The sequence below is a fragment of the Thamnophis elegans genome, chromosome 10 (genome assembly GCF_009769535.1).
Source record: "Thamnophis elegans isolate rThaEle1 chromosome 10, rThaEle1.pri, whole genome shotgun sequence".
Taxonomy (NCBI): domain Eukaryota; kingdom Metazoa; phylum Chordata; class Lepidosauria; order Squamata; family Colubridae; genus Thamnophis; species Thamnophis elegans.
The window spans coordinates 65,289,695-65,301,936 of record NC_045550.1 but is presented as its reverse complement, the minus strand read 5'-3'; the positions used below and the strand labels follow the sequence as shown (position 1 = coordinate 65,301,936).

The window sequence follows — 12,242 nt, the reverse complement described above, 5'->3', positions numbered from 1 at the left end:
TTCCTTCCTCCTCCTCCTCTTTTTCTCCTTCTCCTTTTCTTTTTCTTTTTCTCCTCCTCCTCCTCCTCCTCCTCCTCTCACCTCCCTTCCTTCTTCTACAAAAACCCAACCTTCTAATATTTCTGCTTTCTAAGGTGAAATCAAAGAGTGGCTTAACTTCAAATTCCTGAAGATCCAGATATAAACGATCCAAGTTCTCTATTGCCATAGTCACAAGGCAACATGAAATGATTTTCCCCGTCCTGCCATTGCTCTTGTCTTTCCAAATTTTATTTTTTGGGAAAGGTGGGAAAATTTATATGAACTTCAGCGGGCAGCCCTCCCTATAGAGAAATGCACGGAAAGATGGCAGGTTGGCATAGGCAGCCAGGTGCTTCTTAACTGTTTTTTTTGGACTTCACCAGCTCTAGTCCGTGGGGCCGGTGATAAGGAATTGTGAGTGTTGTAGGCTGAACACTGGAAGTGGCATCTCAAGATGCCTGCCTTGATAAAGGCAAATCTGATAAATGTGCTGCTGAGAATTTAGGCATGTACGATAAGGCCATAAGATCACCTAATGCCTCCATTGAGAAGCTTCATCTCACCTGCCTCATTTCATGACCTTCTTGGGGGATCAAGCTGTGGTCAAAGCATGAATGCAGTTTTGTGGTAGCATTCATTCATTCATTCATTCATTCATTCATTCATTCATTCATTCATTCATTCATTCATTCATTCATAGAAGAAGGGGTCAACTTATTCTCCAAAGCACCTGAAGGCAGGAAAAGAAGCAAGGGATGGAAACTAATCAAGGAGAGAAGCAACTTGGAATTAAGGAGGAACTTCCTAACAGTGAGGACAATTAACCAGTGGACCTACCATATTTTTCAGAGTATAAGACGCACCTTTTTCCCCTTAAAAAAGAGGGGGAAATTTGGGTCATCTTATACACTGAATACAGCATTTTTGTCCTCCCAAAACCCCACCCCATTTGCAAAAATGGCCGTGCATAGCCTTTAAGAGGCTTCCAGAGTGCTCCTGAGGGCTGGGGAGGGCAAAAATGAGCAAAAAATGGGCCTTTTTTGCTTATTTTTGCCACCACCCCCAGCCCCCAGGAGCACTCTACAAGCCTCCTAAAGGCTATGCATGCCCTTTTTTTTTTGACAAAAAACAAAAAGTTTTTGGGAGGTCTGCAGAGTGCAAAAACTTTTTTTTTTAAATTTGCCTCTTCAAAATCTTGGTGCATCTTTTCCTCCAGTGCGTCTTATACTCTGAAAAATACGGTACTTGCCTCCAGAAGTTGTGAATGCTCCAACACTGGAAGCTTTTAAGAAGAGATTGGACAACCATTTGTCTGAAATGGGGTAGGGTCTGCTGCTTGATAAGAGCGTTGGATTAGAAGACCTCCCAGGTCCCTTCCAGCTCTATTCTGATTCTGAACTAACCCTGGCTTCTGAATTGGTTTTCCTTTATCTGTCATTTTGGAAAAGCCACAGGATCCACTCTGCTTTATTTGGGTGGTTGCAGAGCTGAGCAGATGACCCAGGGCCTTCTCTGAAACAACCTTCCAATTGATAGCCATTGTACCCAGGCAGCCCACATGTTACAAAAATCCATTTAATGACCCTTCAGAGTTACAACAGCGTAGCCTTTTAAAAGTGACTTACAGCCGTATCTCACACTTAACTACCATGGCAGCATCCCCATAGCCACGTGATTAAAATTCAGATGCTTGGCAATCGTCTCGTATTTATGAGAGTTGCAGCGTCCTGGGGTCACGCTGTCCCCTTTTTCTGACCTTCTGACAAGCAAAGTAAATGGGGAAGCCTGCCTCATTTAACAACTGTGTTACTTACTAAACATCTAGGGCGATTCACTTAACGGTGGCAAGAAAAATGGGGCAAATTCACCCCAAAAGTGTCTCGCTTAGCAACAGAAATGTTTAGGCTCAATTGTGCTTGTGAGTTTGAGGACCACCTGTTCTTTATTCTTCCTCCCCATCTCCAACACACCTGTTTGCGAATATAAGCGTCGTACAACTGTGCTGTGAAGAATACCTTGATCTGTGTAGGGACAGGGTGTGGCAGCTTCAAATTAGGGGTGGTGAAGTGGGGTGGCTTGGGGAGGGCAGAAGCAAGCTGAGACATTCATTGTTTGTGCTTGTTGTGTCAGTTTTTTGACATTCCTGGCTGATGCCACAGATGTACATGTTCTCCCACCTCTTGTGAGGAACTTCCATAATTTATAAGCACAATTTATAATTTATAAATTGAGGAAGAGTTATCTAGTGTGTATGTGTATAGGGCAACAGTTGTCGACTTATCCAGGGATGATCGCAGGGATAATTTTGCATCATGCTGCAGCGGTATATTTGACCCATTTGTTTCAAAATAGCCGAAAGATGATGCCCTTAGTTCTCACTGCAAAGTCATGCATGATTTTGGCATGCTTGCCTAAGATCATGTGAAGTTTAGCAACGGGGAGAGAAACTTTTCGCCACCGAAAGAAAAGCAATTTTTGAGAGACTCGGGAAGTGAACTGCTTTCTCTTTGTCTGGGAGGCCGAACAAACAGTGGTTTGTCTTACAGTTACAAAATTGATTTAGTGACGGTTAAACAGGACTGCAAAAAAGCTACTTGTGGACAGTCTTCCCACTTAATGACTGTTGCAGCCTCCTAACAATCACCTGATAAAAATCCAGGTGTTAGTCCTGTTTTCCCGAAAGTAAGATCCAATCGGAAAAGTAAGCCCTCGCACGATTTTTTTTTAGGATACTTGAATTATAAGTCCTACCCCCAAAATAAACCCCAGATACTATTGTCAGCTGCACGGATGCCTTTAATACCATATTTCCCTGAAAATAAGACCTAATTGGGAAAATAAGCCCTTACACGTCTTTTGGAGCAAAAATTAATATAGGACCCAGTCTTATTTTTGCGGAAACATATTTTCAATTATTGCGGCATCCAGGGGTCATGTGACTATAATGGGTAACCTTCCCAGCCAACTTCCAACAATTATAACCAGCTTTGCTGAACAACTGCACGATTCATGTAGCATCTACAGAAATTTGCTTAACAAGCATGGTTAGAAGGTTGTAAAATCCGATGTGGTTCAACAATCAGCTTCCTTTAGCAATAGTAATTCTGGGCTCCAATTGTAGTTGTAAGTCGAGGATTACCTGCGGGTTACATGAGAGGTTTTGCACCGTACAGGTGTGTACAGGTAATCCTTGACTTACAACAGGTCATGCAGTGACCATTCAAAGTTACAACGGCGCTGGAAAAGTGACGTGACTACTTCTTTCTCCCTGTTTGAGGAGAAACAGCGTTCAGGTAGGACCAATGCTCATTTTCACACTTATGACCATTACAGCGTCCCTGGAGTCACATGATCAAAAAATTTGGATATTTGGGAACTGACTCATATTTATGATGCCCCAGGGTCACGTGATCACGTGACTTTTGAGACCTCCTGACAAGCAAAATCCATGGGAAATCCAGATTCACATGTTAGCAAATTAACAAATGGAATGATTCACGTAACAACTGTGGCAAGAAAAGTTGTAAAATGGGGCAAAGCTCACTTAACAAACATTTCAGCTAGCAACATATATTTCAGGCTCACACGTGGTCGTAACTCGACCACCTATACAAAGTTTGAACACTTTAGAGATGCTAGTTCAGCCTACATTGGATTGCTTGACCACTGATTTACATTTATTTTTTTATTTTTATTTTTTGTCCTTATATCCAAAGTTTATTGAATGAAATGGGTAATGCTACAAGGACAGTGCCAGAGCCACAAAGGGGAAGGGGTGTGTCAGTGGTGGGATTCAGCCAGTTCGCACCACTTCGGGAGAACCGGTTGTAAACTTTCTGAGCAGTTTGGTGAACTGGTTGTTGGAAGAAATCATTAGGGCAGAGAACTGGTTGTTAAATTATTTGGATCCCACCACTGGGGTGTGTGTGTGTGTGTCCACCCTCATCCCACAGCCACCGTTGGTAGCAACTCAAGCCCTCAAAAGTAACTACACATCCCTCCTTACAACTCCGTTGCATAATATACTTCCATCGTTGCTCCAGAGAAACACCCGGGGTGGTAGCCAACAACTGTTCCCATAGTCCCAAACCCATCCGGTGCCAAGTGTCCACTGTTTAATGTTGCTTCTGCCGGAAAGAACATCCTTCTGTCAACCTTGCCTTTCCACCAGTGGGCTGGCACAGCGCAGTCAAGCAGCTGATGCACAACGCGACTGTCTGGGCGTGACTGAAAACCGTGGTGATTTTGTAGCAACCCGGGCACTTGAGGTCCATGAAGTAGGAGTTGGGGCTCCGCACCAGGTGCTTCTTCTTGTGCTTCCGCTTCTCCTTGGGGGAGGGGTGCAGGAGGTCCTTTATGAGTGGCATCTTGGCATGGAGGCAGCTGCGGACGAGAAGGAGGCCAACCGGAAGGAGGGAGCCACTGACTTACATTTATGACAGACGCAATGTCCCTTAGTCCTGTGATCACCTGACAAGCAAAGACAATCTGGGAAACCAGATTCCCTGAATAACCAGGTTACTAACTTAACCGTTGCAGCCGTTTGCTTAACTGACGTGTCAAGAAAAGTCCTAAAATGGGGCTGAAACGCACTTAACATATTTCTCACTCAGCAGTATAAACGTTGGGCTCAATTGTGGTCGTACGCTGAGGACTAGCCGGATGATAGGACTGCAATAACTCAGATTTCTCCTTTTCTCTTTCAGCCGGTGCATATTATCCTGCGCAGAACGTGCAACAATTCCCAACTTCCCAAGTCATGATGAATCCTCAACCACCGGTCCCGCCAAAGCGAGAGCGCAAGACAGTAAGAGAGGAGGGGTGGGGAGCGGCAGCTGGGTGGGACAATAAAGTATCGATTACGTGTTTCCTTGAAAATAAGACCTAACCTGATAATTAGCCCTACCGTGGTTTTTTTTTTTTTTTTTTTTTTTGCATGTGCGTCTAATATAAGTCCTTTCCCTCCAAATAAGACCCACATAAGTACCTGCGCAGCCAGCCGGCTGCCCATTCCATCTGGTTGTATGTGGTGCTGTGGCCGCCTGAGGTGGGTTGCTACCGGTTCGGCCGAGTAGGTAGTAACTCAGCCTGCCATGCCCCCAAATGGGTTCTCTTGGTGGCGCACTAAGCACCACCATCTTGTTTTTTTTAGTATTGGACATGAATGTGTAGTGTGTCCCTGTGTGAACCGGCAGTAGCAGCAGCCGGAGCCCACCCATGGTGCCCACGAGGCAGGGGGTGGAGCTACCCCACGCGCCCTGCACTGGCTTATCTCAAGGAAGCGAGGCGAGGCAGTTAGCGGGATGTGGGTGGCCTGGCTGTGGGGGTCCTGAGGTAAGCTGTTGCGAGGCTTGTGAGGCAGGAGAAGAAGTGGGCCTCCCATGTACTCTTAAAGTCCACGGGGGGGGGGGGGAATAACACCTCCCTCAAAATAAGACCTGGTATTTATTTTTGAGCCCCAACAGAAAATAAGACTGGGTCTTATTTTCAGGGAAACACAGTATTCAGATCTTGTTGAGTTGGTTGGTTTGTTCACCTCTCTCACATTCCCAGCCTTTTCCTTTTCCTTTCCTTACATCACTTCGTGTTACTTATTGTTTTATCTATACTATTTATACCTTGCTTTTGAAACAAACACTTTATCACAGTTTTAAAAATACTGTTTCTAATTGACAACCTCAATACTAAAAGAGCTAAAATGAACTGAGAAGGACTCAGGCCTTCTGTTTGCCAAGATGCTAGAAACCAACGTCAGGCTGTTGTTGAAAATTCAGTTGCACCTATAAATGAGAATATTTGTAGCTCAGGGTTGAAACGAGGGGTCCTTGCTGTTCTCTGAGCTTGCTTGTTCACATGCAAAATTCAGTTTGCTTTGATATTCGTATCGAATATATCTATATTTGGGTTCTAGTGGTTGTGATTCAGAGCTTATTAGTACAGATAGTCTCAACTTACAACAGTTCTTTTAGTAACTCTTCAGAGTTACGACGACACTGAAAAAAATGAGTTATAACCCTTTTTCATACTTGAAAAATACGTTGCAGCATCATGTGATCCTAATTCAGACGCTTGGCAATTGACTCATATTTATGACGGTCACAGTATCCTGGGGTCACTTGAACTGCTTTCTGACAAGCAAAGTCAATGGGGAAGCCAGATTCACTTAACGACTGTGGCAAGCAAGGTCATAAAATATTGGCAAAGGCACCGCCGGCCAGTCCCTTGCTCTTTCCAGAGTAGCCCTCATGGGCCACATCTAAGCACCCTGACCCTGGCCCCCGAGCCTTGAGTTTGACACCCTAGCTACAACCGAGGTGGCACAGTGGTTAGGGTGCAGTACTGCAGGCCACTTCAGCTGACTTATCTACAGTTGTTCAGTGGTTCAAATCTCACCGGCTCAAGGTTGACTCAGCCTTCCATCCTTCCGAGGTTGGTGAAATGAGGACCCAGACTGTGGGGGCGATATGCTGACTCTGTGAACCGCTTAGAGAGGGCTGAAAGCCCTATGAAGCGGTATATAAATCTAACTGCTATTGCTATTGCTAACTTTTGGGGGCAAGCTCTTCCACTGATGAATTGTTCTCACTATTAGGAAGGTTCTCCTTAACCGACGTTTAGTCCAGACCAGGAGGTTCTGCTAGCTAGGGGATGGTTGATGGGTAGTGTGAATGTGTTCAGGAAGAATGAAGTTAACAGCTTGGGGCAGGGAGGCGTGAAGCCCACATACCGTATTTTTTGGAGTACAAGACGCACTGGAGTATAAACCGCACCAAGATTTTGAAGAGGCAAATTTTAAAATAAAAAGTTTTTGCACTCTGCAAACCTCCCCAAAACAGCCCCCTTTTTTTTCAAAAACGGGCCTGTTCCCCCCCCCCAAAAGAAGGCATGAATAGCCTTTAGGGGGCATGCAGAGTGCTTTTGGGGGGAGCAAAAATGAGCAAAAGAAAATGGCCCATTTTTCGCAAAAACGGGCCCATTTTCTGTCAAAAAACTCGTTCAACATCAGTGCACCAGTGCACCACCTGTGCAACAAATCCAGTTGTGACATTTCCTCATTTCTAAATATTCCAAAGTCAACTGTCAGCTGTATTAGAAGAACGTGGAAGTGTTTGGGAATGACAGCAACTCAGCCACGAAGTGGTAGGCCACGTAAACTCGTCCAACATCAGTGTGTGAGCTCACAAATGCGCTTCTGGAAGAATGGTCAGAAATCCCCATAAACCCACTCCTGAACCTTGTGGGCAGCCTTCCCAGAAGAGTTGAAGCTGTTATAGCTGCAAAGGGTGGACCGACGTCATATTGAACCCTATGGATTAGGAATGGGATGTCACTTACAGTAAGTCCATATGCGAGGATAGGCAGGTGAGCGAATACTTTTGGCAATATAGTGTAGAACACTTAGTGAAAGTCATCGTTTACTAATAAGCAGTCAAATTATCTTAGGAAACAAAACAATATAAATTTTAAAGACACAAGCAACATGGTTATAGCCATAAGTGGGAAGAGATAGGTACTAAAAGGAAGAGGATAATAATAATAGTTGTACGGTCTTAGTAGGTAATTTGACAGAATCGGATTGTTTGGGTGATATCCCACACGCAATCTCCATTGACACAAATAATACCATTTATGTCGGCTGCATACTGATGTCACTGATGGTCATTCTGATTTAATGGATAGTTGGAAATAATGGTCACCCTCTTGCCCGACCTGGTCCCCTTAAATTAAACTTTCATTTATAGTTCTTACCAGATGTGTTAAAGCCCTAATATTCTCCAGAACAGCGGTTACCAACTGATGGTCCGTGGACCACTGGTGGTCCCTGAGAAAATTTTGGTGGTTCGCAGAAAAATAATTGGCATTTTTATATTGCACGTGCAGTGAATGTTTGTCTTGGGACAGAGAGTCTCCCCCTTCGGGGTCATTCTCTGGCTCATACCAACCCATGTTTTCCGGGGTGTGTCCGGCAGACTTTATTCCTCTGAATGAAACTATTGGGCAACACCCCCCCCCCAAAAAAAAGTCACTTCGGCCTACTTTATATGCAGAACTGGAAAGATCGTGAAAGGCGAACCTTGGCATCTCCTGGTTCTTTCCCTTGGGGCTTTGCATAGCGATGCTCTTCCCTACCTTGTATAACAGGTATAGTGAGCTCTGCTCTAGCTAGGTAGGTGATGAAGGCACCAGGCTAGAAGCTGAGACACTTGAGTTTCAATCCCGCCTTAGGCAGGATAGCAGGCTGGGTGACTTTGGGCCAATCAGCAGGAGACAGTGAGTTCTAGTCCCGCCTTAAGTATGAAGCTGGCTGGGCAACTTTGGGCCAATCACCAGGAGGCTGTACATTTTACTCCCACCTTAGGCATGCAAGCTGACTGCGTGAGTTTGGGCCAGTCACTAGCAAACTCTTTGAGTTCTAGTCCACTTTGGGCTTGAAAGCCACTGGGTGATGTCTGACCAATCATCAGGAACGCGTGAGTTCTAGTCCCACCTTAGGCATGAAAGCCAACTGAGTGACTTCAGGCCAGTCACCAGGAGAAGGTGAGTTCTAGTCCTGCTAGGCATTGAAGCGGATTGGGTGACTTTGGACCAGTCCCTCACTCTCCGCTCAGCGCACCTCACAGGATGGTGTCAACTCTGAAGCTGACCTGACCGAAGCCATCTTGGAAGCTTCAATCTTGCGACATTGGAGCTGAGGGATATTTGGGGGGGGGGGGGATTAGAGTTAGCTGGGGTTTTGTAGCCAAAACAAAATACTTTCTCTTGGGAACCAAGGACATTCTCACACCTGGCCAGAGGAAGGAGGAGTGATGTCACCAGGCAAGCAGGCAGCACCTTGATTGGATGATATGATTGAGGGAGAACTTTTAGTTAGGTGAAAACAGCGGGAACCTTCAGAGTTGGTTTAATGTCAGGGTTCCAAGTAATAGACGCCGAGGCAGATAAATTCCTCCAAAGAATAGCTTTATTGGATATATCATATTGGCACAGAGTCTGTGGTTGTTGTGGGGAAAATAGGAGGAAGAAGGAATATTGGTTGTGTTCGCTACCATGAGTTATTTACTGTATAAAAACAATAAGGTAAAAGGTTAAGGTAAAGGTTCCCCTCATACATGTGTGCTAGTCGTTCCCAACTCTAGGGGCCGGTGCTCATCTCTGTTTCAAAGCCGAAGAGCCAGCACTGTCCGAAGACGTCTCCGTGGTCATGTGGCTGGCATGACTAAACACCGAAGGCGCACGGAACGCTGTTCCCTTCCCACCAAAGGTGGTCCCTATTTTTCTACTTGCATTTTTACGTGCTTTCGAACTGCTAGGTTGGCAGAAGCTGGGACAAGTAACGGGAGCTCTCTCCATTATGCAGCGCTAGGGATTCGAACCGCCAAACTGCCGACTTTTCTGACAGACAAGCTCAGCGTCTTACCCACTGAGCCACTGCGTCCCTAAAAACAATAAACGGCTGGATAAAAAAAATAATTAATAAAAAATTAAGAATAGTTTAGCCTGGCGGGAAGCAGCTGCTTCTCACCTTTGGAAGATTCCAGATGTGGATTTAGCAGGAGAAACCGGCCCCGCCCTCTGTGTGTGCGCGCGAGTGTGTGTGTCCCTGCAAGCTATCCGTGGGGAATGTCGCAAGTTTGGTCAGAGTTCGGCGAGGTACCAAAGTCCAGAAGGGTGCACTGAACGTTAGCAGAGGCAGCAGGCTGGAACTCTGTAGAGAGAAAGGCTGTTGAATGCAGGACTGCTTCTCCTTTATCGCCTGAATATTTCTGCAGAAGTTGCTCTGATGCCACATGATGTAGGTCCTTCCTGTAGCATTGAAGGAGGAGGAGGAGGAGAATCAGGTGAGATAAATCAGTAATTGGAATTTGTTTTTCTCGACCAAGGAAAAGGCTGGCACAATCCACATTGAGGGGACCACTTCCTGTATGTTCCTCCCTTCGTTTTTCCCTTCCTTTGCTTAGTTTTTTTTTAAAAAAATTCACATGTTTATTTTATTCTGATCTCACCTTTATTATTGATATGTGATTCAATGCGGCAAACATACCTAATCAATCAGAATACAGCTGGAAAGGACCTTGGGGGTCTTCTAGTCCAGCCCCCTGCTCAAGCAGGAGACCCTATACCATTTCAGACAAATGGCTGTCCAGTCTCTTCTTAAAAACCTCCAGTGATGGGGCACCCACAATTTCTAAAGGTAACTCTTGTTCCACTGGTTAACTGTTAGGAAGTTTCTCCTTAATTCCAAGTTGCTTCTCTCCTTGATCAGTTTCCATCCATTGTTTCCTGTCCTGCCTTCGGGTGCTTTGGAAAATAGTTTGACCCCCTCTTCTCCATGGCAGCCCCTCAAATACAGGAAGACTGCTAATCCTCTGTCTCTCTAGACCAGAGGTTGGCAAACTTAAAACACTCAAAGAGCCATTTGGACCCGTTTCCAACAGAAAAGAAAACACCGGGAGCCACAAAGGTCCTAACCGGAAGCCCCCTGTTCAGTTCTGGAGCTGACCGGAAGTTCAGTTCCCCCACCATAGAGTCTCCTCCTAGCATGGCGTACTTTTTCCTCTGCCTGTCATAACCAAAAGCCCTATCAATTGTGGAGACAATTGGAAACCCCTCCCCTTGCCGTAGAGTCTTCTCCTGGCACACTGTGCTTCTCTCTCCCCCCACCCCCATCGGAAGCTCCTCTCAAAATTGTGGCGCCGACCAGTGACGGAGCCGCAGCAGAGGGAGGAAAGAGCCACATGCGGCTCCAGAGCCACAGTTTGCTGACCCCTGCTCTAGACTAAGCAAATCTAATTCCTGCAACCGTTCTTCATATGTTTTAGACTCCAGGCCTTTAATCATTCAGTTGCTCTTCTCTGTGCTTTCCTCCCCACAAAAATCTCAACATATTCCTTCCCTCCTAATATTCCTTCCCTCCTCTTTTTCCAGCCCAGTGATGTGGGTTGGGCTGAGAAAGGAATCGAAAGGAACTAAATGTAATCCATTCTAATCGTGATTGCAGGAAAAAACGATTTCAGCAATAGAGTAGTAAATGTGTGGAACACTCTACCTGATCCTGTTGTTAGTTCCTCTAACCCCCCCATACCTTTTACCTTAAGCTGTCTACCGTGGACATTATACACATTTCTTAAGAGCTCCCTAAAGGGGCGTGCATAAGTGCACCTGTGGGCCTACCATCTCTGTCCTACTGTCCCCATTGATAATGTACTCTTTTTATGTTTTGCTTATTGATATCCAGTTATTTGTGCCATTTTTTCATGTGTTTTCATACTTGTTGACAAATCAATCGAATCAATCACCCCAAAGCTTTAAGTTTGAGTAGACAGGCCAAACACAATACTGTCCACACAAATCTTGCTCCCAGTTTTAGCGAGGGCGTCTCTCTTTGAATTTCCTCTGCAAAAGGAATGTTAAAAACCACTTTCAAGAGTATATGAAAATTACTGTTTTTGCAAACATTTTTGGTCCTGCGCTCCTTCTGTCACCAGCTTTTAGGCTGGTTTTCCTATAATGTCCCGACAATTTTGTGGTGAGTTTTGCGAGTCTCCTATTCGTCTTTTTGGAAGCCTTGTTTGTTTTAAGGTGCATTCGTCAAGATTCTGCAGTTAAGAAATTAGATTGAAACTTCAGTAAATAAAACCTCCGGAGTTTCATTCAGATTACAGCCGCCATAAACGAAGGGTTTGCTGCGGTGGGTTTGGGACTGTGTTGGAACTGCGATAGGCAGTCCTTGATTTACGACCACAAATTGAGCGCAAAATTTATGTTGGTGACTGAGAAACTTGTTAAGTGAGTTTTGCCCCATTGCTGTTAAGTGAATCTGGTTTCCCCATTGACTTTGCATATCCGGAGGTAGCAAAAACAGATCATACACTATATTGCCAAAAGTATTCGCTCACCTGCCTTTCCTCGCATATGGACGTACCGTAAGTGACATCCCATTCCTAATCCTTAGGGTTCAATATGACGTCGGTCCACCCTTTGCAGCTATAACAGATTCAACTCTTTTGGGAAGGCTGTCCACAAGGTTCAGGAGTGTGTTGATGGGGATTTTTGACCATTCTTCCAGAAGCGCATTTGTGAGCTCACACACTGATGTTGGAGGTGTTCACATGGCCTACCAGTTCGTGGCTGAGTTGCTGTCGTTCCCAAACACTTCCACGTTCTTCTAATACAGCTGACAGTTGACTTTGGAATATTTAGGAGTGAGGAAATGTCACGAC

The 12,242-nt window shown here is 45.2% G+C and overlaps 2 protein-coding genes across 2 annotated transcripts in view; one reads left to right on the top strand and one right to left on the bottom strand.

Moving 5' to 3' along the window:
* Nucleotides 1–12,242, top strand: part of EIF4G1 (eukaryotic translation initiation factor 4 gamma 1) — a 189,446-nt gene that overhangs the window by 61,965 nt on the left and 115,239 nt on the right. Inside the window, 1 exon segment of the mRNA XM_032225132.1 lies at nucleotides 4,728–4,828. Coding sequence (XP_032081023.1) covers nucleotides 4,728–4,828 — 101 coding nt within the window.
* Nucleotides 4,113–4,416, bottom strand: LOC116513861 (40S ribosomal protein S27-like). Its single transcript, XM_032225130.1, has one exon. The coding sequence runs from the start codon at nucleotides 4,386–4,388 to the stop codon at nucleotides 4,137–4,139; it is 252 nt and encodes an 83-aa protein (XP_032081021.1). The 5' UTR covers nucleotides 4,389–4,416; the 3' UTR covers nucleotides 4,113–4,136.